The following is a 24,941-nucleotide window of genomic DNA, read 5'->3' on the forward strand; positions in this document are numbered from 1 at the left end:
AATATATATAGTACATGTCAGATTAGTTAGTAGTGGTATTTGAGGTTTCTGGAGACTGAAGAAATTCATAAGGATCGTGAACCATGTCTTGCTGTTCTCCAACACTCAGATGAGAGGGGCTTCCTGTAGAACATGGGGCTAAAAAAAAATCAAAACCTTTAGAAGTACAGAAAAATAATGGAGATATTTATGTATATAAACAGCATGGTTATTTCACATGTTCCTTTCAGACTTTTAAAGCAAGACAGATATTTAAATGATATTTAAACAGGTGATTTTTAAAAAGAAATTGTAAGATTCTTCAAGTAATTTAGATCCTTTTTGAAAAAGGCAGTCATTATTCTATTACTCTGAGTTGAAAAATTATACAAAATGTAATTGAGTATCATCGAACCAACATCTCCTACCTTCTCAGAAATGGCTCCAAATTGTTAAGTGGTATGTTACCCTATCACCCTGTCTTATCACTGAATTTTACAGTCAACAATGGAAGGCTATTGTAGAATCCCACCTGTTACTTGCTGCGTACAACTATGACGAAGTAAAATAAACATTATATACTCCTTAATATTTCTAAGAGCATAAAATGCAAGCGCATATAGGGATTTGCCAGTCAGTATTAATTTACTACACAATTACTTCAATCATGCCTGATCAAAAAATAAGTAACTACAATTAGTGTCCTTAATTCCACAGGTCAAAAGTATGTCTTTGCCATGCATATTTAAAACGTAATCCTGTAGTCAGAACACTGTTTTATCGGAGTAGTTTCATGCAAAGATTTATTTAAATTACAATGTAAGTTTTAACCAGTTTCAATTAGAGCAGAAGTACTGCAACTTCTGTGACGCAGGTAACTTTACCAAGATGATGTTGGTCTCTTTCAGAGGTATTGGAGAGGGAACTCAAATTGGATGACGGCCGGGATCCCACTCTGTCAGCCTGAGCTTCATGAAGGTCCTGCAGCAGCTTAGTTGTTTCATCCAGATGTAAGTGGTTATCGTCATGATCAAGCTCCTTCTTTACTTTCCCTAAGGGCAAAAACCAAACCCCATAATTAGAACACGCAGATTGACGCATGAATTGCCAAGTCACTATAAAAAAATTTCTAAAATAAATTAACACAAGTGTTGTCTATTACACAAACGAATTCCATCTTGCATTCTCCTTTGCACTTCTAAAAGGCAACAGCTGCAAATCTGTTTTCAGTATCAAGAAATACATGTTGAAATGCATTTGGCAATCCTGGAGGATGAAAGAGAGCACCATGGGATATGGCTGAAACTGAACTGACTCCCAGTATTTAAACAGCTATAAGAGTATAATTTGTCTTTCTCATCTGTTAAACTCCAGACATGAACTAATGCATTTAGTTTGCAGCAAAGGAGAGGACGTCAGTAGAAAGATTACTTAAATATCTAACTTAAAATACAGTTAAAATAGAACATGTAATTTATGGAGGTGAAGAAATCCCCACCACAGAAGGTGTGAAGAACAGTATGTTCTCCAGTTACATTGATTTTATAGTAAACCAAAAAAAATTGTGAAATTGGAAAGAACTGGAAGTACATGCCAACATACTCTGTTCTTTCACCTGAAGACTTGAAAAAAATTTCCCTCAACTTTAAACAGGAAAATAAACTCTTTCCCTTCTCTTTGGGCTGTCTTCAATGCAGACCTTGCTAACTTTGCAAGAATTGTAAGAAATAACGCCATAAGCTCTCTCTGGAAGCTAAGTAACCTAGAAGTTTGATTATTTACAGAAAGATCAAAGAAGAAAAATATAAGCAGCTTTCAGTGGAGCAAGAAATTCATAGTAAGATTGATATGTCTAAACATTATCTATAAAACAGGTATTTATTCATTTTTTACTGAACTGCAATAAAATTACTGTGTGACAGCATAATCAGAGCTTACAATTGCTTTTCAAAGAATACTGCACCTATGGGAGAAATCTGTAGAAATCTTTTTTTTCTTTAAGCTTTCAATTACCTTGGTTGTTTTATAACATATAATTCAGAATGTGAAAGATGCCAAACTGAAAGTATCTTAAATCATAAGCAGTATTTTTTTTTGTGATGACATTTTTGAAGACATCTGACCAGCTCAGCAGCCTGCAGAAATGGGAACATTACTTCTTGTAGTATTTAAAGAAGGATACCTATCAAAGACATGTATTTGAAACAACATCCTAATACTTTTAATACAACTGCCTTATTTGAAGCTGAAGTCTTTCCAACATCTGAAGTTTCTTCTGATTTTTGTTTTGGGACATTCCAAGTGGTGATATGATTGAGCTTCACATACTTACCTACTTCCCAAGTTATTTCAAAAGACAGCATATGAAGCAATAACATTTCTGAGCCAAAGCTCCACGCTGATTCTTAAAATTTATGTTACTATGAACACATAAAAAACAAGCAAAGCTATCAAAATTGTGAGGTACAAATACTTTGGTTTCTTCAGTGGTACAGGAAAAGTTAGCTTGGCTAGCACATGGATGCCTCAAAGGAAAAACAGACGAAGGTTTCATTTACCTTGTACCAGCCCTAGACTTTTACCTATGTCAAATGTAGACTTATTACTACTTTTTGAACACTTTTTTATTCTTAGCAAATCCAGCTGTTATTTTGCCTAAATGGTACAACTAAACCATAATTGTATATTTAATTACTTACCTAACGAACTTAACATAGAAATATCAAGAGATACATCTGAATATGGTTTCATAGAGAGAAAGTCCAAGTCAGAAGTGTTACTGTCTCCAGCAGATTCTCCAACCTATTAAAATACAAGAAACAGAAAGACTAGCAATAGTTACAAGCTGTTATACAAACTTTTTAATGTTTAAGGTAAACGCATGAATCCATACTCTCAAAAGTGTGCACCACAACACTTGAGACTGGAGCATCCATAACCATCTTGGCTAACCTGCAACTCACAGGCAGCTCAAACATGGTTCCAGGACAGACCAGTCATATGAATGTCAAGGGAGCTGCAGGGTAGTCTAAATATCTTTCATCTCATCATCTGGGACTGTTGAAACCGACATTACCAAATCCTCTGAGACTCAATTACATGCTCAACTCATCCCTGTCCCATGGCAGAACCCTGGCGGTGGGAAGCATTATTAGTATCCCCCATCATGAACCACTCCCAGATCCCCTTTTCCCTCACCTTGTCAATGCAACACTGGATTTATTGAAATTTTTAGTATGTGACTAATTAAACCAGTAAGGTGGGCCTCCCTATACACAGTATCAGCTGGAGCTGGTCTCTCAAGTATTTTTTCTATACGTTTGGATAATGAAATACAGCCTGCACTACAACAATTTCATTTTTTCCATACCTGTTGCAATACTGCTATGCAATGGCAAAAAATAAGAGATCAAAGTCGTTAAGCTTCAAAACACATTCTAACAGAATTCTCTGAAGTTGCCTATTCCAGCAGGAGGAGTAAGACATGCAGGTAAATACACAACCAGGTATTATCTTTTAGAAATATGAAAATGAAACTTCTGACTTTCATGAATCGCACTTTCATGAATTAACGTAACCAGTCACCTTCTAGAGAAATACAAATGTTTCCACAAAACATAAGGAATATTTATAAAACTAAGTTTTATTAGTTGCTATAATGTAATCCATATAAATTTTATGGGAATTGCCATGGAATACAGTGCATATCTTTTGTTGTCACAAATAATTTGCAAGACAAAACCTGTACCACTTAAAGAAACATTTGATTAGTAGCTGTGAAAGCGTAAGATACGCACTATTTACCCGTACTTTCTAACAGTCATTTTCAATGGATGTGGTACAACTGATAAGTACTACTGTTTTTTTCCACTTACAGCAGGTCGAACCTCAAATATTCATCAGCAGATCAAGTATTTTTCAGATTCCTAAGTGGTCTGTCTGCCTCTGAGATTTAGTTATGCATGCTGAATTAAACTAGAGAATACAAAACAACAGGAAAAACAAAGCCACTAACTAAAATAGACTGTCAGAGAATCCATTTTAAGTACCTAAAGCTTATTCTAGATATTGTAATTTTAATCTTCTACCTCATAGCATGCACATCCTTGCACTAAAACAAAATGAATGATGAATGTCTTTTTTTTTTTTTAACCACACAAACCATTTTACCATAATCTGTTTGGAAGAATCCGGACAGGTATTACGCAACTTGTGTTCTTCTTTTATGAGAACTGGCAGAACCTAAAGAACCAAATCATATTTTAGATCTTAGCATTTATAGCTTATACTTATGTTTCCTAAGAATACTCTTAGTTTGTATAATTTACTGGTTTACCATGATTGGATCCTAGGCCACCACAGAACACTATCATGTTTTGTGATGTTTGAATAATTTAGAACTAACCAGGACAGCCTGTTAGAACAGCCTCTTTAGGACTAACCTAACAGCCTCGTCTTTATCACATACTCCACTTATCAATCTTTACTGTACTATTATACAGAACAGATGCACATTAAATAAAATTAGGAATTTGAATGTTGCAAGCCCAGATAACATCACTTTCCCTACTTTAAATGCCAAGACACTTTTCCCAGTAAAAAAAACCCTAAAACAACAGTCTGAGTATCAGCATAACTTACTTTAACTTCATCCAGTGGTTTTACTGGGATGTTTCGCCTCTGGAAAGAAAGAATACTAACAATTATTTATCCCCTTACTAATCTTTTGCCCACGAACTTTATATTCAAGTGCAGTATCTTAGTCATTACTTCAGTAACTTCTGATTCCAAATCATTTAAGGTTGCACTTTCAGAGATATTCATTCTTACTCAAATGTAGCAGCACAAAATACTCAAGCATAAAACACCATGGCACACCATTACTGAAACACATTTAATTGCACAAAATCTGTACATATCCACATATGTCACAACTGAACAGCATTTCTAAGTGTAAATAGCCATTGACCATTTGAAAGGTATTCAGAAATTCTCATTTGGAACAATATTCATAGAACAAGGTGGCAAAAAGGGAAAGGCACATGTTTTATTTTAAAGCTAAGTTAATAAGTGGTGTACACACCTTTCTAGATGTAGAAGAATATTCACAATATTGTTTTTGAACTTCTGAATTTTTTTGAACTAATCCTTTACATTTCTTCCTGTTTCCTATACAATCTTTTTCCAGTAGGGACTGGAAAAAAATACCCAGAAAATTCTGAAGGATCCTCTGTATTTTTCATTCTATTGAGTCCTTTTCCCCAAACATCCCCCACCCTATTCTAAGTCTGCAGAGATTTAGCATAATCTCATTCCCACCCCGTCAGGAAGTCTGAGTACCTTCCATTATCCCCACCGCCTCCCTTTCTTTATTCTTGAATCATTCAGAATGCCATAATTTTAAACAGCAGACAATTATTTCAAACTAACAGTGGTTTTCAGAGTGAAGATAACATGAAACAAGATTTTGCAGTTGCTGGTAGTCTATTTTGTCTTGGGAATGCAAACATTCCCACTACAATTATACACATTTCTGAGAAAAATCTCTTCTCCAGTCTTAATATGAATCTCCTAGGTAAAGTGCTTTTAGAAATAAGTTGAAAGTTTTCCCTTCAGACATACTACATGAATTTAAAAGCTAACACTGATGGGTAATACATACCTGTACAGCGATATTAATCTATTCTCCAACATTATTTCAACATTGTAAATAATTAAGCCTTCCACAAGGAATATATTTTGCATTTAAATTAAGAAAAAAAAAGTCCTTAACAAAATCATTGCAACATAACTCAGAAGCAGATACATAAGTCATGACATTGAGTGACAGGGCTGCCCAAACACTATTCAGTTGATTGGTCCCTTCTCCCCCTGCTATGTTGCACACCCCCCTCTTCCTTTCTGCAGTAACATAGTGAACCACATTGGAGAATTGATCTAGCTGGAGAAAAGAAAAAGATTACTTCTCTGCTGATTAATTCAGTTTCTAATTTGGTTCACCGCATGGTTGCATGAACAGCTAAGCCTGCACTGCTTAAACTGACAGTGGAAAACAAAGCATCTCATGCAATATTAAAAAACAGAAACAGGTCCATTCTTGTTTTGATGAACTTGTGACATTTCTGTGTATCAAGTACACACCTGCTTTAGTTGATAAATAGTTTTGGAATGATCTCCACTAGTGATCTGGTCCAGAAGATCATCTACTATTTTCTTGCTGTAATTTCCAGCATCCTTCACAAATTCTTGTAAGCTAGTAGGAATGGAGATATAAGCATTACAGAAAATGTTTACTTTCATTAAAAATATTTCAACTTATAATATGGTTTTCCCCAACTATGCTGCATTACATCTACATTTTCCTTGTTCTTTTACCCTTTTATGCTTCTTCAGAAAAGCAATTAAGGCCTTCAAGATAGGGGTTTTTTTTCTTCTTTTTTTTTTTTTTTTTAAATGGAAGTAAATGTTTGTGCAAACTTGTTTTTCACAACTATCAGAAAATTTTCACTTGAACTATCATTGGCAGCGGGTTAAAAAAACCACAAAGAAAAGAAAAAAGCTTGTGATTAATTCTTTCCCTCCAAGATTAACAATTTAATGAAAAGTGGCATTTTCCTTTGCAAGTAGCTCTAACTGTTTTGAAACTCCTTGAAAAATATCACTGTTTTTAAGTCACTGAAATCTATTACTTGCATGTCTAAACCTACTTACTGCTGGGTTTAAAGCAAAATGCTAAATCTTTAGCAACCTATAATATCCTGTGGTCAAAGACCCTAATAACAAGATCCATAACAGCCTTGCAATAAAATAGGGTAACTTAAAAGTGGAAATGGAAAACAAACAAACAAACGAACAAACCAGCCAACCCAAAACCAAAAAAACCCCCCACCAACCATGATGAAAGCTAGCTTCAATTTTTATAGCGAGTTATTTTTAAAATGTTTTAGGAAAAAATATCAGGATTTGGAGGTTCCTAGTTGACATTTAGTCCAAATTGCTTTTCATAAAATTGCTATGAGAAGTTAAGCCTCCTAATAAGGAAGTGCTTACCTTAAGGCACACTGTATCCCAGTTTCATCGCCATAAGCTGAGTACAGGAGTTCCATTTCATCTGATTTCAAATCATGAAATATAGAGTTGTTTTGCATGGAAGGTGCTGTACTAGCACTTGTAAGAAAGGTTACTAGACAGGTAGAAGAAAGAGATGACAAATGATTAACACAAGTGTAAAAGATTACTTGGGGGGACAAAAAAAGAAAAAAAGATTTTGTTTTCTGGAACAGATACAGCAAGTGCAGTGTGGTTTTTTCCTCCAATTGAAATCATGAGCAATATCTCAAGGACAATTCCAGACTTTAGAATCAGTGCAACTATTTTAACCATATAAATAAACATACTTACACTACTGGAAAATAAAGAACTAAGTTAACCAACCCACTCCCACAAAAAAAAAAATTCATCGCCCTGCCCCCTTTTATATTTCTGCTTTTTGCATGTGTCTACTTCACTGTTGTTTGCCAGTCAGTTTCTGGAGAACAGATTAGAAACGATTAAAAATGTCAATAATACTAGTTTATTAAAAAAAAAAAAAAAAAAAAAAAAATCACAGTTCGTGAAATCCTTGTCATATGATACAAAAATGCAAATGACCAAAAGGTTTTTTTCTCAACTCTAAGCACAGTTGCTCAGGAAAAATTATTTCCTCCAGAGAAAATGGAGTACCATCATTGGAAAGCTTCTAGTGTGGCTATAACACTAAGGCAAAACATTAATCCATTAACTCCTAATTAAGTTATGTTTAATAGGCAGAAAAGTCAATTTAATTAAAACTGCATTCTGCTGTAAATGGAATAATTATGTATTATAGAAATAACCAAGTGAGCTTTCATTTGGTGACAGGTATAATCTGAAATTATTTTATATTAAGAAATTGCTCAAACATTTAATTAACACAAAGTTAAAACACGTTCTTTGGCATTTACCTTTATTTCTTCGTTCATCTTTAAAGCCCAGTGTAGTGAAGCCAGGTAATAATTTGCTTGACAGTGAACTCAGATCCACTGGGTGAGTCTCTTCTTCTAATTATTTGATTTAAAAGAAGATAATTTTTAGAAAAGCATTTCATGTTTAAAATTTATTTATGATGAATATTTAGATTTTGCTATTTTAAAAAGCTGCAGTTAAAATAAAGGCTAAATGTTTTAATCTGTACATTTTTATTAAGGATAGGTAGTGTAATTCAGGTTCTCCATTTAAATTTCAAATACATGCTGTAAATATGTTTCCATCTCTTATGCACAAGATCTATGGCTTGCTTAGTTATTCCACTTTTAAAGTATACAGCAGCACCTGAAATTCTTTTACTAGCTGATTCACAAACATTCAATTTCCAGATATTGTGAAGCGATAAAAGCAATTTCTTATGTTGACTAAGTGGTAGTTTGTCTATAGAAACCCAGACACCACGAAAAGAACCCTGTTAAGATAATTACCATTATGGCTATAGCAATATTTTTTTCTTCTAAAGTTCTGAGAACTGCTTAATTAAAATGGCTCAAAATAATTTGGAATATGCTTTTAAACTCAAAAAAAAAAAAAATCCCAAGAACATTTAGGACACTTCCAGTTATTTTACATCTCTCTGGCTGTTATGGAATCTAATGGTAATTATGCTCAATTACTGAACAACAGAAAGCAAGTTTATCCATAGAACCTTACTAGGATAAAAAAAATAAACTACAACAAAAATTCAGATTATACTATTAGCTGTAAATTCAGTGTAACTAGTATTAACTATAGAAACAATCAAAAAAGATTCTGGAGCACAGAAACATCAGGAAGCAGGACGGTACAGCACACAGTGAAAGCTTGCTCTGCTCCCATTACCATCACTGTCTAAATTTTCAGTGGCATGATTTCAGAGGTATTAAATCACATTGATTTCATTATTTTATTTTTTCGGAAATAGGTAAGGGCATGATGGCAGCCAAAATGCTCAATTTCATTCCAGAAAAATTTACTACCAAATGAAAAGGAATTTAGACAGTAATAGAGTTACAGGCTTGTATCTCCCAATCAAAAAATCAACAGAAATGCAACTAGTCAAAAGGGTTCATGCATTCATCAATGCAACAATAGGTAAGCTGTGAACGAATTCCAGTCTCAAAAGGTGCAGAGAAGGAAGTGCTAAATCAACATGACATACAGCAGCATAAAGACTATGACATTTCGTTCATTACAAACTTTCAAAATTTCTGCATTTTGGAGCTTGAAACTAAAACAAGTGGAAAGCATTAAGACAATATAAATAATGTACAGTAGTAACACAAACAAAAACCCACAGAAAAGATCAAGGAACTAAAGAAAAACAATTAAGCAAAACCTAATTAACTTAAAACTGAAATTTAGCTAATAATTTAAATTAGGAAATTAAAAAAAAGATTATTCTGAATTTGCATCTGTGCACTGCACATTTACATAGGATTACAGCACTTTCATTCACCTTTTGTCTATTAGATTTTAACACTACAGGGTACTTGGAGCAAAAGCCTGTCTTCCAAGTTCTCTATAAAGTTGTAGCAATGCGTAAGTGCTTATAAATAGATATTATTTTACCTTCTTACTGTTAGCATCAGTAAAACAGAGCATCTGAAGAGTGAAAATTTGAAAGGCAAAGAGAAACATCTTATATTGGAGATACTAAATATAGCTGTAGGGGAAGATGATTTGGGGAATATATATTTTTTTAAAAACTCATCTAAACCACAGAGGATCTGCATGTACAGTTAACACTTCAAAATCCGCTAGAACATTCAATATTAGAAATGTTTGCTTGAAAGTTTATGGCATTTACCTTCTGCTTCTGGATCAGATGAATTTACTACACTAAATAAAAGAGTTCCATCTCCATTTTTTTTCAGATAACCAATCTGTAAATAAAACCACAAAGATATAGACACAATCATTCAAAACCGTCCAAACTCAAGGAAGGAGTTGCTTACTTACACAGAAAACTATAAAAAGCATTTTTAGCTGTATTCAGATCCTGCACTCTGGTATTCCCTTTTTAATACAGACAATCTTGGGTCACAACTATTTATCACTGCCTAGCAAATGCTTCAGAACAGAAGATTTAGGAGTAAAAGTTTGTATATCATATATACAACTCCTTATTCATCTTCCTAAATCACATCTAAAGTTTGCATCCAAGACAAAAACAATTCCATTATAATCAGTATGGAGCCAGGCTTTCTGACTGCCAACCCTTGAGTACACTTTCTTTTTAGAAGCAGAACTGTAACTCCTATCCACAATCTACCACAGTTTATTTTCAAATCTAGACTGAACTGCTTGTTTTCATATCTCACCCACAACTTTCTGTAATTAGAAGTACTTTTATGAACACACTATCAAATTCTTAAAGAGGAAGAAGTGCTGTGACAGACCTATCAGAGCACACAAATACAACACTAAAAAGACAGCCAGAGATGTGAAAGACAATAGAACACACGGGGTCTGTAAAGATAGAGCCAGAACTGATGCAACAAATGAAGCTGATGTCAGAAACTGACTACACATGAATTGTGCAAAAAAGACTGTAACTTCTCAGTAAAGACAGAAAATGAAAACTATGCTCTCCCTAAAGAAGAATTAGTAAATACTTCCAAGTAAATTTAACAATAAAACTCTCCCCTATTTTGGTATTTTTTCCCCTCCCTCTTAAAAAGTTTAAAATTCTCTCCATACATAAGGCCAAAGCTAATTTGGCATTTGATAAAAATAGAGGTGATAAATGCTGGAAAGAGAATGAACAGGAACAATACCTTCAAGCGATGGCAAAAGTTAATAATAGCTGAACTCTAAGAACATGTCGGTGTTACCTAGATTCAGTGGGATCTGCAGTGGGTTGTCTAGCTGATTAACAGCCTAGACAATTAAGAGTTGCACACCTAGAACACCTCTTTCTTGCATCAGCATGAAAGACCTTTTCAGTAAAGCTAGCAATTAGCAGAAGATTGGTATTGCTTTAAAGGGTTTTTAAAAAGCCACTCCTACTTTGGAGGTTTCAAATAGCCTTCAATCCTACCAAGTCTAATTATCCAAAGAAACAGAAATATACTGAAGAAGCTAAACCTTCTCCCACTGTTCTTTGAGGCTTTACTTCCTAATCCAGTTGAGCCTAAGGTGACTGCATAACAAGGGCCATTGTCCAAGAAACAGGCATTTAAGTTTGAAGACACAACTGCTACCACTAATGCTTCAAAGCAAATGTTTCTCCTGCAATAGTTGTTAAAAAAATACGTGGAAAATGCAGGATGTAGCAACATCCTGATTCTTTTTTCGATTGCAGTGGTCACTACAGTATGTGACAGAATGAGAAATGAGGACAAAGTATAAGACTCCAAACGATGCAAGGGAAACAGAGTAAACATATCTGGTGGTAATAAGACTCCACACGATGCAAGGGAAACAGAGTAAACATATCTCAACATAGATCTGTGGCGAATGCCTGTAGCATTCACTCCAACCCTAGCATGAAGTAATGAAGGAATCCACCATTACTACATAGCTGAGAAAAACACAACCCATAAACAGATAGTGCTGAGAAAACTGCACTGACAGTATCACTGAGCTTTTCCTTCTAACTCTTGGAACAGCACAAAAACCAAATGCATAGAACAGTATCAGAATCACGTTCAAGATGATCAAACCTGCGGTTAGCACTGTCCAGAATTCCAACATGGACAAACTACTGCTATCTTCTCCTAGTCACTGAAGGATGTCTGTATTTTGTACTCACACAAGAATGTGCTATAGCTGACAGCTACTACTTGTAGGTACAAAACTACAAGAGGTTCTGGACTTCTCATTGAAAACAGTAATCTAACACTTAAAAATTACTGAATTCCTGGGGGGGGGCGCGGAGTCCTAATAAACCTTCAGCCTATGCCAAAGTTTGCTTTTTCTGAGGTTGCAACAATAGGAAGAGCGTGATGCTATTTTAATCACTTTCAATGCTAAGGGTTGTAATTAAGGAAGCCAGATGCAAGACTGAGTAACATTTCACGGTTTTCTGCAAGTGATTTCTAAAGATGTTCCACACACAATACAACCTGAGATCCATTTAGGACACCATACAATGGGCTTCAGTGGGAACTAAATGATAGATAATAAGTCATATTGGTATTCCACACAGAGCATACAGATGCTACATGCTAGATGTTACAGTCTCAGAAAATGTAGTATTAAAGCCTGTTTCCTAAGATGAAACAAAGCATTCAATAGTCAGACACAAAATTGTGAACTTTGTTGTGCAGTAGACCTTGCTGTTGGGTAGATATCGATTGATCCTATCCCGAGCTTCATCTGCTGCATGTTCCACTAGTGCCAGGACATGTTCTTCAGCAGTGCTATCTGTCAGGCTGCACGCATTTCCCTCAGGTTCAAATATGCAACTAAGAAAGAAGAGGAGTAGCTGTAGAAATTAAAAGCTAAAACAAAACAAAGGGCTGAATTCTGGGTTTGCTAAATAGAACAATCAGTCCCACTCCTCTCCCATTGTCAGTCTACTTCAGCATTTAAGTGGAATTATAATCATATTATGAAACTGAAGTTTTGCAGCAGAAGCTGAGAACTACCAAACTACTGAACTTCAAAAATTTAATTGTTTCTGTACCTTGATGAAAATAAAGGAAAGTATTACAAAACAGAGATTGGGAGTAAAATTGCATTAATACAAGGTGAATGCTGTATGCGTCCTTAGTCTCCCACATGCACGAATATGCTATTTTCACAAATTCCAAACAGAAAGATGCAGAAAAGAAATTATGTGATGGGGGAATGGAGACTGTGTAACTCTAATCTGAGAAAAAAACCCAACAGGCTGCATTTATTAGGATTATGTCATTTAGTTGCTTGTAGAAGTAGGACACTGCTCCCAGTCTAACAGGGAGTCCTTTAGTTCCTATGTTTGTTAATACTGGCAATTAGTATCCCTAATCAGCATCAATCACACCATTCCTCCTCATTGAAATTACAGAATTTAACATTTATCTTTCAGTAGATCCCTTTTCATTAAAGCACCAAAACAGTAAAAACATAACAAATAAGCATACTTAAGATGGAACAGGACATAGCTATTATATAAAATCAGAGGAAGGTAGTATTATAAGGGGAAGGGTGAAGATATCATAGGATATGGCAGTCTTCATTATATTATGTATTTAAAATAAACTTTGTACATCAAAATCTTTCAGGGCATTATATGGACATTAGACACTAGGGCCAAACACCTTAGGTACTGGGTAGAGCATCTCCTCACACCAAATCCATTTCTCTCTCCTGGGGTATCTTCTTCCATTTGCTTAGCTAAGAATTTCTCTCTGTATAGAGATTCAGATCCGATACACAAGAAAGTTTTGCTATTAAAGACAATAAAAACATCACAGGATCATACTATTATGAGACAAATGTGTTATACGATTTTTGTTTCATTGAAACTTTAAGAAAGGGTGTACACAGCAGGAAACTCCTCAACAACTGGCACTTTCTATCACACTCTGCAGAATACTTAATGGACAAGAATTTTGAGAGAGTGTTCAAAAGGTTGCAACATCCTGGACAAAATTTTCTAAAACTACTTAGAAATTAGGATGTGCAAGCGATCAAGTCACTTTTTAAACTACAGTATAGAGGTCTAAACTGCTTTAACACTTTGCAAACATTGACTTCAACTCTTTCTCTGTTTTAACTGTGAAATATGAAGGCAAAAATATCTGCTACTAGGTTCGATTCTCCCCCCAAAGTTCTTATTATACATCAAAAAGAATACTATCCATCCTACTGATGCCAAAATACAAGTGTTTAAAAGGTCAAGTTAATTAGAAAAACCAAATTAATTCCAACTACTAAAGTTACATAAACATTGAAAAGAACAGGAAAGTAAATTTATACCACATCTGATTGCAAGGAAACTGGTATCAGGATAAAATTAAAGTTCAGTTATTTTTAACTATCTGAACTGTATGTTAAGGTAGATATTAAAGACAGAGCAGTACTATATTGCTTGGCAGTCTCAATTTCTTGCTCTGTTAGCTATGTGTATTTGAAGATGAGCACACAAAAAGTGGCAAAGTACAAAGTTACTCCTGTAATGGAGTTTATGTAAGAATTAATCAGAAGAGAAAATCTATTATTCTGGGCACCAAACCAAATCATCATATCTTTAAAAAAAAAAAAAACAACCAACCCACTAAACAAAAAACAAACCACCTCCCCCCAAATCAAGTCTCGTTTACAGAAAGGTACTTTCAGTTAATTCCTATACACAATCCATTAAACAAAGAACAAATTACACTTTGATAATTCTCCATGATACAGCAACAGATGCTTCTGTATGCTGACATTATAGAATAGTTCCAGCCAAAAAAATTACTCAGTTTAAAATTATTTTTGAAGATACATGTTGCAGTCTCCTATTTCCACAGAACAACTACATTAAAATACTACTTCTTCCATCAGACATTAAGCAGGATTACAAAAATGCTTGAAGTGTAACAAAACACATGTGGCTGATTAGAACTCTAAAGTTCACTTCTAACAAAAATGAGAGAGCATGAACTTGAAATAAGTTACATTTAACTTTTTCTACTTTGGATGTTTAAGAAAGAAGCCTGCAGAACCCATCTACATGATCAGATTATTTAAGACATGACTAGTAATGCTCTGTTAGTTTTATCCTCATAACATTCCAGTTGATATAACAGAAAATAAAACCCTTTGACTAAAATTAGATTTTAGCTATAAAAACACAAATTTGTGACACAGGGGTGCCTATTAGCTGAAAGATAGCTACTGCACTAGCAATGTATTTTACAAAGAAGCTTAAAAAGATTTCAGTGGGAAGATGTTATCATCTGCTCTAGAAATAATCTCCTGTACCTCTATATCCTGCCAGAAAGACTAAAGTTTAATAATATCATTTACTTATCTGGGGCCACTTTGCCTTCCCAGAAAGATCCTGTTAGATTTTGATACAGTCAATCATTTTGGGGGGGGGGGGGGGGGGACAACGAAAGGTATTTGTGGCTATGTTAAAAATGAAAGAACATTTCAAACCATTATGAGAAGAAACTACTCATTATTTAATACAGATATAAAGAAGGATAAAAATATCTACATATACATTAACTTTATGTGTTTAAAAGAATATGCAGTCATTCTTTGAATTGTTTGTTTCAAGTTGGGAATCACTGGGTTATTAAACTACTTCTATAAATAAACAAAATACGATAAAATTGCCCATTTATCCTATGGACCACAAGGAGGAAGGCTCAATGGAGTTTTTCTTTGATTCTTTGCTGCTGTCTAATACTACAAAAGCTGCAACAAACCAGTAAGCATGCCCATTAAAACCTTTACCTAATAACTTCTTTATTTTGCTTTTTGGATTTCTTGGTAGTCTCTGCTTGTACAGGAACAACTTCAGGGACAGGTTCCTCAACTGCTGTGTCTTCATCACCCAAAAGAGCTGCCTGCTGAGAAAAATCCATGTCCTGCATAAACGACATGCTGCGCTTCAAAGCTAACAGCCGTTCCTAGAATCAGAAAGGACAGAGCGGCAGGGACTTAACCTTTCCCTCATAGCCAAGATGCTATGATAATGGGATGGGATGGGAATGGCCATGGCCTTATTTTGTTCTTAATGCCTCGTTTCCAATGGCGATGCAACATGATTTGGTCATGGTAGCATGGCATCAGAATTTCTGCAGCCCAACTATCAAGAGAGAAACAAACAAAAAAAAACTGCATATGCAAAGACAACTGCCTGTTTTACACAAAACTTACCATAACTGCAACACATGCGCGCGCACACACACACACAGAGTAGCTCACCAAAATAACTTCATTTTACAAGCCAACAACTGTATTTGAGTAAAAAGTGTGTTTGCACGCACGCATCTGTGAAACCCTGAAACCTCCCCTACACCCACCACCTTCAAAAAAGAAAAGCTTTCTTGTTTATGCAGAAATAAAACTTAAATGAGATCTTGTTTTCAAAGTTTCAGAAGCAATATTTTACAGTTGTTTTTTATATACATGGATCTTAATTGCTTCCACTGAGGCCAGTGGAAGAAGCTCCTACAGACTTCAGTGGTGCAGATAAGGTTGAGAAATAAGGGTGTGGTTATAACAAGAATGCTATCAAGCCCTTAAATACAGCAGCACTAACAGGCACTGCTATAATTAATCACAGATGGATGAAATAACATTTGTCATTGTTATTAATTATGTTCCTTTTAAGTATGACAAAAAAACCCCCAAAGAGTTTCTGCTTTTTGTTTTTAATAGGTCTCTTACTTTGCTCATCATCTTAAAGCCTGTGTGCAGTATCTTCTTGGCTAGCTTGTAGTAAACAGTATCTGGTCTGTTGTAAGTCATTGCATTATCACACATCAGTTTAAAATCTGCCTGTAAAATACAAAACAAAAGAACTGTTAAAATTTTGAACTCCTTTGTTAAATGACTGGAAGATACAATTCCATCATGGCAGCTCTGGGAAGAACACAATAATACTTTAGCAGCAGGCTCACAGAGTGAATGGAAGCCAAAAGGTAACAGAGTTGCAAAGGTTTGAGCCCTTTTTGCTTCTTCAAGATGCTCAGTTTTGTTTGGAATTGGCTTTTTGGTTATAAAAAACTCCCACAACTTTTCCCTAAATGGCAAATGTAACATTTCCTCCTCATGCAAATGGACCAAACAGAAGAAATGGAGAAATTAATAGGACTGAGGCACCAAGGGAAGTACTTTTTGGTGTTTTTCCCCCACCTTCTAAATCAGAATAGACTTGAGAAATACTATGACATCAGAAAGATACAAAGTGTCTTACACATAATTTTAATTCTAGTAATTTGACCACTTCTTCGGTCACTTGCACTAAAACAAAAAAGAAAAGAAAACTTCAAAGCATAAGAAACAGCCTTCTAGATGCCCATCACATGCAACAAAAGAACAGAACAGCCAAGCCTGATTTTGTCTTCTCCTTTGAATGGTTATCTGTCATACATAATTTCAAGTAATTTTTACTGATGCAAGTTCCCAAAACAAAGGTGCAACACACTCCACTGTAAATAGAACAAAAAAAATTCGTTGCAGATTGCAAAAGCTTTTTATAGGGTGCTTTTTTTCTAGTCACATGCTACTGATCTGTAGAGTAAAGCATGGAAAGCATTATTAGAAGCTCTATGAAACACTGAATTAAAAAGACATTATTATATGCCTCTGAAAATTTCTTAAGTTGGCAAATCAAGAACGAAGAATCACGTAGTAGTCTTTCCAGGCACTTCACAAATTGGATCCTAACAAATTAAACTGGCATCTGATTTAAGAACATATTTTTCTCTCTTAATAACTTTTCAATATTTAAACAATGATCGTTCAAGCAATTAGGTTTCATTTATTCTGTAGACACAAATGCAAATGTTTTTTGTGCACGAGTCCACTATATTTGATGATGACCTGATTATGAGCAAAAGTGTATGCAAACAGAATGGTATGCTTTTTGAAAAGTTAACCCATTGAGTTTACAGACCAGTGAATAAATTTGCTGAGACAAAGATTTTTGAAGGTTACTATTGTGGTTGGACATAGAAGTCTTTCTAAAGACTTTCTCTGGCACCCATTTACAAAAAATAACCTTGCCCTACTGCAATCCTGATCAGATTCTGTAAAAACAAAAAATTGTTTTATTTCCTGTTTCTATACAGGGATGTCAGAGCAGTGCTCTCCTAATCATTTAGTAGTTGTCATCAAGCCCATACTAAGCAAGTAGGTGAACAGTTACAATTGGTGGTCTGTGACTTTCCATAGCATTTAAGCCATCTGCCTTCACTTAACGAGACCATCACAAAAACAGAAATTGAGAAGGTGACATGGAGGAGCAAACTATGAGCCAAGCAGATAAAGAAGCCCATGTGAGCTATACATCTAGCGATGGCCTTTGAAGTGCTGCAGAAAAGGACAGAGAAGAGTCTTTTGCTTGCCCAACTTTGAAGTAGACCCTTTTTTCGGCAGCAAAACTGATGAGTTTTCTGCAGCAATTTCCCCTCTTCTAAATGCAGCAAATGGTTCTTGCAGATTCTACTCTTAGATTATTTATTGACTTGTGACTAGCCTCAGCTAGTTATAATAATAGGTATATCAGAAACGAAAGATATCCCTTTGAGCAGGCCTTGGTTTAGAGGTCAAAAACCTATAAGCTTCATTTCTGTATTACACAGAATTACAAAGGCATAAGCATAATTAGGTACACTCATATCTAGAAAGGGAGTCCAACCTCTTTGTCACTGTAAGATGGACAGACTTCTAGCAACCATTTATTGCTCCACAGAGTATCAGCAGAAACCAAGTCCTTCAGAAAAAAAAGAATCTGTCAGTCTAAACAATACTGCGATTTTCATTTTTTTTTAGGTTGCTATCCTACCAGTTTCAGTATTACAACCTTGCCTGTAACTAAATAGAGCCACAGAGCTCCCATTCAAACTTCCTTTTTAAGTTGCTCAGTAAGAGAAACCAGCAAGCCAATAGAATTTAGAGACCTGAAGGCATTGCTGACGGCAATGCAATTATGAATCCTTCTTTACTTTTTCCTATAGAATCTCTATACTTTTTTTGAAAAATAAAGCATACATAACAAAACAGAATAATCTTTGTCAAAGCACCTATAGGAAATATAAGCCATTCTTTGCTCACCTTGCTGGACCTTTCAAAAGAAGAAATTAACCCTGAGAAGCAAGCCAATGCTCTCTGCCAAGTTTATTGTTATATCAACACCACTCCAGAAAACAATAGTACTGAAGGCAGTTAATAGAACTTCACGAATCAGTTAAAGAAAACTCTTTTCCTTCCAGGAGCTGGCAATACCATGAAAAGATTTCTTACTGCATTGTCTGTAAAACCACAATGCATCCATTAAGGTATTACAGCAATAGCAATACACAAAATAGCTAAGGCAAGTTGCCAATAAACTTGCCAAGTAAGTTTCTGCCAAAAGACCATTCCAAATGAAGTTATATGGAAAACAGGACAATTAAAGATAAAAAATACGTAGTTGTTATTGAATCTAATACAAAATGTTTCAGTATATCCACAGTTTTCTTGCAGACATGTCAAAATTGCCTTTTAAACAATCTAACTAGGTCTAGATTAAAAAAAACAAAAAAAAGAAAAAAGGGAGCTCCAGGTTCTTCAACCGCTGAAGCCTTTGTGATAGTCTTACTCCTGCTTATGTCTAGCAGCATGAATTCCATAGAACTTTAGAGCATGTTCTTGGTTTCTACAGTAATTTGTAATAGAATCTGACAAATATAGAGCTTCCACATTGAGAAACAAAGCAAGAAACCCATTCTAACACACAGAATATACAAAAGTGCTCAGTTCTGAAAAAATGCGCATTAAAATAATTAATGTAAGAAAGGTTCTACAGTTGAAAAGAATCTTCAGTTTCTTAATAAAGAGTTCTGAAATAACTAAATTTCTATCAATTCACCTTGAATTCAGTGACTGATTTGTATTCATTTGCTGCAATTTTTTCCTTCATCGTACCAAAATCCATGGGGTGCTTTATTATCATGGAATATCCAGGAGCGATGGCATCCGTGACTGGAAAAGCAAAAAACCCATGAGGATCTTTCCTAAAAATAAAAACAATACATTTAGATTTATATCAGCAAACAAAATGATCATTGTTTTTATACTACATGAATGGTATAAAAAGAATAGTACTACACAAAAGAAAAAACACCAAAAGCACTCCATAAAACAGAAGCATATTTGAAAAATTTCCTTATACAGGAGAGAATTTTGGTTACAAACTTGTAGACTTTTTGAAAGAGATTCAGCTAGTTCTTGAATTACTTAATTATTTCTTGTATGCTTTCTGTGTCTCTGTTTACGCACCAAATGGGTCTTTTGGCTTCACTGAGTAATAACCTCTTCAATTCTTCTTGTTCATGAGGTCCTCTAAAAATAACTACAGTGTTTAATATTTTCAATTAGTTCCAAATTCAGCTTATTGCTATGTATTAAAAAAGGAAAATGAAGTATTTTGTTTGGTTGGTTGGTTTTAAAAACATGAGGTACAGGGTTAACATTTTATGGAAAACAATAAAATAAAAAGCCTCTCCAAATTAAGAGGATTATCAAGTAAGCAGGTCTAAACTTGCTTTGGTATCTGACAGAGGACACAGAATAAGCAAAATTGCATGAGAACAGTTCAATCTTTTAAACTATTAAAAAATTCATAACTTTTTTAATTCCTAAACTAAGTCGTTAATATTTAATAAATTTATAATGGCAATGTATCCTCTGCCCAAAACACTTCCCTGCCAAAGGCTAGAATTACATAGTTGGTAATAATTTTCCTCAACTAATCTTTTAAAGCTACCAGGTCTGACATGGTTGCAAAGGTTAGCAAACATATTACAGCCAGTCTTTAGGCACTATTTTCAAACAGAAAACCAGGATAAGTAGTTGTAAAGTAACACATACAAATATGCATTAGACACTGTCAACACAGCTGTACATACAATACACTTAATACCTTTGAAGCTGGCGAAGGAAGTGTTCTAGTAATTGCTGGATCGGTGTGCTCTCATTTTCAGCTGCAGTTTGAGACGGAAACACAGATAAGTGCAAAGAAACAGAATGTAGGTATATTTATTTAAAAATATAAATACCAGAGAGAAAAATCTTAACTACAAGTACAGCTTGTACTCATCTGAAGGTCAATGAGACATGGATTTCAAAGCAGAAGCACATCAAATCTCTAAGCATACAGTAACTATTTCTGCTCCTTTACTACTTACTGAGTTTTAATCACATTAAAAACTAGTAGACATTAAATCAGATGTAATGCTAAGTCTAGTAGTTGTAAGAAAATGTATTAATAAGGTAAAAGTAAGGTGTTATGCATTTTTACAGGAAAAGAAAAGTGAAACTTCATTGCTCAAATACTGCAGTTGGGAAGCCCGCATTCTTACAACGTTATCCGTGCAATTTTAATGGTTTCTTTACCATAACACCAATGCAATTAGCTTCTCTGAATCTTTTCCATCAAAGAGAGTGACAAATAGATGCAGATTTGCTGGCAAGAGAGGTACTGATTACGATTTCACTTCCTGTACAGATTAAACAGTAAACACTACACATTAATTACCTGTTCCATGCACATACTTGAAAAAGACTGGCTTTAATGTGAAGTTTGAAAAACTAAAGAAGCAGCATGCTGAAATCTAGAATTAAAACTCCAACTCTTCATCATGGTAATGGAGAGACATTTCCCTTCTTAACCATATAACCAAATTAACTCAATTTATATGCTTTAGAACAACATTTTCCAAGCAGATGAAAATAGAAGCCTCATCAATATAGAGATCAGTTTTTCAACGCTCCAGACTACCCAGAGACATAAAGCTTTGACCATTCCTCAATTTAATGTGCAGTCATAATTAGAAAATTCCTCAGTAAATTACTTGACCAGTCAATGAGCAGTGTTCAAAAGACAAGACTCACAATATTCCTAAAGACCCAACTTTTTGCTACTAAGTTCCATTTCCAGGCATATGCGTACTGAGATCATGATGTATTTGAAAAGTCTTGGAAGTAAAAGTTTCCAGTGGACATTGTTGAGTTTTAACTATCGAGCAATGGCTACGGGTTGAGAAAGCATGGCAAAATCTGAAGGGATTAAACATGCAGAGGTTACCACACACAACTGATAAGTATTTTGGCTGGTGATGAGAATGAAAGAAGATTGGTAAATGAAAACTGGGGCAGAATATGGTCTTTAGAGACACCCTATCACAAATTACTGCCGTACTTTTGATGAAAATAGAGATACTAAAATTAAAACTCCACATAGGTTATAAAAAAAGACCGTAACAACTGCTAAGCAGTCTCCACAAGATTTTTTTCCCTTGAACTGAGCACAACTTAGTTTCAGACATTCTGACCATTGTTCTGTAAATGCTGAGGAAATGCTAAGGAGAAGGAATTAGGGGAACACTACACACAATAATACTTTTATGCTAGCTTTTTTCTGCCAAGTAACAGGAGCCAGAGACAGATGTCCTTGGCAAGTTCAGTCACATGAAAACAAACCTACTAAAACCCAGAAGCACCAAGAGGAATATTGACTTTTAATAAAGTCTGTAGATTTCAGCAAATCCTCATGGAAATTCTACATTTTGGTACCTTTGACAAAAGCTTTGTTGTGAGTGCTTTTAAAAAAGCACCCAAGATGATTTAGTTTTTCACACTGCTCACCTGGCTGAGTTCTGCATGCTCTGACAGGACGATCTGGAGGAGGTTCAACCTCCACTTTTTTCCCAGGATCAAAGTCATCAGTTTCTCCTTCAGTGTCACACTGTTCTTTCTCCCTCTTCCTCTTTTTCTCTTCCTAGCGCAGCAGGAAAAAGACAGGTTTTAGAAGAACGTACTTGGAATGTGAAATCCCACATACCAAAAGGTAAGAGACAGTGATTTTTCGTTTGGAATACTCATTCTATATCTGAGCCATAATATGGTTTAAACAATAGTGCATACATTTTCATTGTCACTTTTTTAGTTTTCTTCTCCAATTAAAACTAATACTGTTCACCTTTTGCTTCTTTGTATTTCTTTGTATTTAATACACTATCGTTCTATCATTAGTTACTGTATTTTTACTGAAAAGAATGTTAAACTCTGAAGCTCTTTCTATGTAAAATTGCATAATAAGCTACACCAGAGAGTAAAGGAAGTTAATTTACTATTCAGTAAAGATCAGTCTGTAGCTCTGCTTTGATCAACGTGTTTTTGTTGTTTGGTGCATTAAACAGGAATCAATAAAGTACGTGATAATTTAGGAAGCCTACAAAACAACCATAAGAAATACCCTGTAACAGTGGTGGCAATTAATGATCTCTTCCTGAGCTTCAAAGCAAAGGCATGCCTGAGTCATTCCTATAATCTTACAGTCATTATTCTTGTTTGCACAGAAAAGCATACTTTCATTAACCTTGCTTAGACTACAGTTCTGTTACTTATCTATCCGTTAGCTTCTTTTGCATGCGCTAATAATGAAGTTCTGGGGAAAAAAAGAAATCCAAATGACCCCCCCCACACAATTTAGCAAAGGCAAAAAAAAAAAATTTGATTTGATGCTGCAAGATCTTGTATTAAAGACAGTTGTTTTGCTACATTTCAAGTCCCAGCCATACTGTTAACTGAAACATTTGAAAATGTTTGTACAAAGAAAACTTTCCACTATCTGCCCTGTATTCAAGAGCACCTGAATGATCCTACAAGATATATCGCTGCCTAACAAATAAATCAATTCGAAATGACAGATGTTAGCCATACACACATACAAAGTAGTACCGAAAAACTGTCATATGAGAATAGTAGAACTACTAATTAAAAGAGAATTAAAAAAGCAGAGAGATCAGAGAATCATTAGTACACAAAAGAAATACTATTAAAATTAAATTGTACAGGTAACTGTGTTGTCAATGCCTTCTTGCTGATTTCAATCTAACTCTTAAAGGTTCAGCACAGACAACTAAGGTGACCACACCATTTGCTACTAACAAAGCCTAGCATGCAGGTTATTTTAAACAAGAGCCAACAAGACTATTGTACCTCAGTACTCAACACATCAGATTTCAGAAAGCTGTTCTGAGTAAACATAACAATTTCAATGTCCAATAACTTGGCATATCTCAGGAACAGAAATGCAATCTAGATTTATTTGAAAAGCTAATACCCTCCTCAAAGGGTAGCAAAACATGTTTCTGACCTGGCTGAAATAAAAAACATCCAACTTAAAACGGAAGTATTCATACTTACAGACAAAATAAATGGATATGAAAAACAAGCAGTTTCTCAAGAAACAAGCTTTTACTTTGTTCAAAAAATCATCACAGGGATATCTCTTTTAACTGGGAGAAATACACCAACACACACACAGGGGTTTTCTACATTTGTGAAGTGCTGTCTCCAAACAATAAGCTTCTTACAACAGCGATTAAAAAAGGGTTCTGGTACTCTGCACCAGATTTTAGATCTGATAAGCAAGCGTGAAGACTGGTATGTCTGAATTCTAAAAATCACAGCTTACCTTTCTCTTTCTTCTTTCCTCATCATCTAGATGCTTTTCTTTTTCCTTCTCAGACTTCTTTTTCTTTTTTTTCTTCTTTTCTTTATGTCGTTCTCGCTCATGATCTGATCTGTCATCATAGTAACTAGAATCATGCCCTGACCCAGAAAGTTCAGTCACTTCGCTTCCTCCAACTTTAAGCACCAGCTTTAAAGGTTTTTCCAAAGGCTTATCCACATAATCTAAATTAAAAAAGTAAAACATTTCATAAATGCACATGGAGGTGATAGCATACAGCAATTACTGATGCTGCTTCTAGAAATACTGTTTACAAGAATTTGCTACAGGTTGAAAATATATGCAATACATTTGGAGAGAAAAATAATAGCTAAGACTAACAAATCCAAGTTAAGAAACAGTTGTTCGGCACATTTTACTTCACGATTTTCCACAAACCTGTAATACATAAGGAACTAACTCCTCGGCTTTCCCTGAAAACATCACAAGATCCTTGTCAGACTAAGATCCTTGTAAGGTGAAACCAAGTATCGCTCCACCAGCGCAGTAACCGGAATCCAACAGCAACAGCCATATGAACCACGAAGATGCTTGGTCTCAACACCCGCCACACCAGCGCCCCAGCGCTCGCTCCGCGTTCCCCGTGCCCCTCCAGAGCCGCCTTCACGCGGACGCGGCAGCCTCCCGCCTCCTTCAGGCCACCTCCCGCTTCACCTCTCCCGCCCTCCGCCGCTCAGGAGCCCCGCAGCACGCTGCTTCCCTTCGGCTCCACCACCCCCCACCCCCCCCGACAAGGGGACCGCGCCGG

The 24,941-nt window shown here is 35.3% G+C and overlaps 1 protein-coding gene across 1 annotated transcript; it reads right to left on the reverse strand.

Moving 5' to 3' along the window:
• On the reverse strand, positions 1 to 24,774 carry BRD9 (bromodomain containing 9; the record flags this gene model as incomplete). The annotated part of the gene is made up of 19 exons (XM_019474780.1): positions 1 to 123; positions 864 to 1,031; positions 2,679 to 2,781; positions 4,150 to 4,221; positions 4,621 to 4,659; positions 6,121 to 6,232; positions 7,030 to 7,162; positions 7,962 to 8,057; positions 9,833 to 9,908; positions 12,302 to 12,434; positions 13,272 to 13,400; positions 15,400 to 15,575; positions 16,339 to 16,449; positions 18,314 to 18,388; positions 19,526 to 19,670; positions 20,579 to 20,639; positions 22,303 to 22,435; positions 24,137 to 24,357; positions 24,714 to 24,774. Coding segments are annotated over 19 exons (2,145 nt in total), but the record flags the coding sequence as incomplete, so codon positions are not given.
• Positions 24,775 to 24,941: the final 167 nt, after the last annotated feature.

The sequence above is a fragment of the Aptenodytes forsteri genome, unplaced genomic scaffold, assembly GCF_000699145.1.
Source record: "Aptenodytes forsteri isolate BGI_AS27 unplaced genomic scaffold, ASM69914v1 Scaffold250, whole genome shotgun sequence".
In the NCBI taxonomy this organism is placed as follows: Eukaryota; Metazoa; Chordata; class Aves; order Sphenisciformes; family Spheniscidae; genus Aptenodytes; species Aptenodytes forsteri.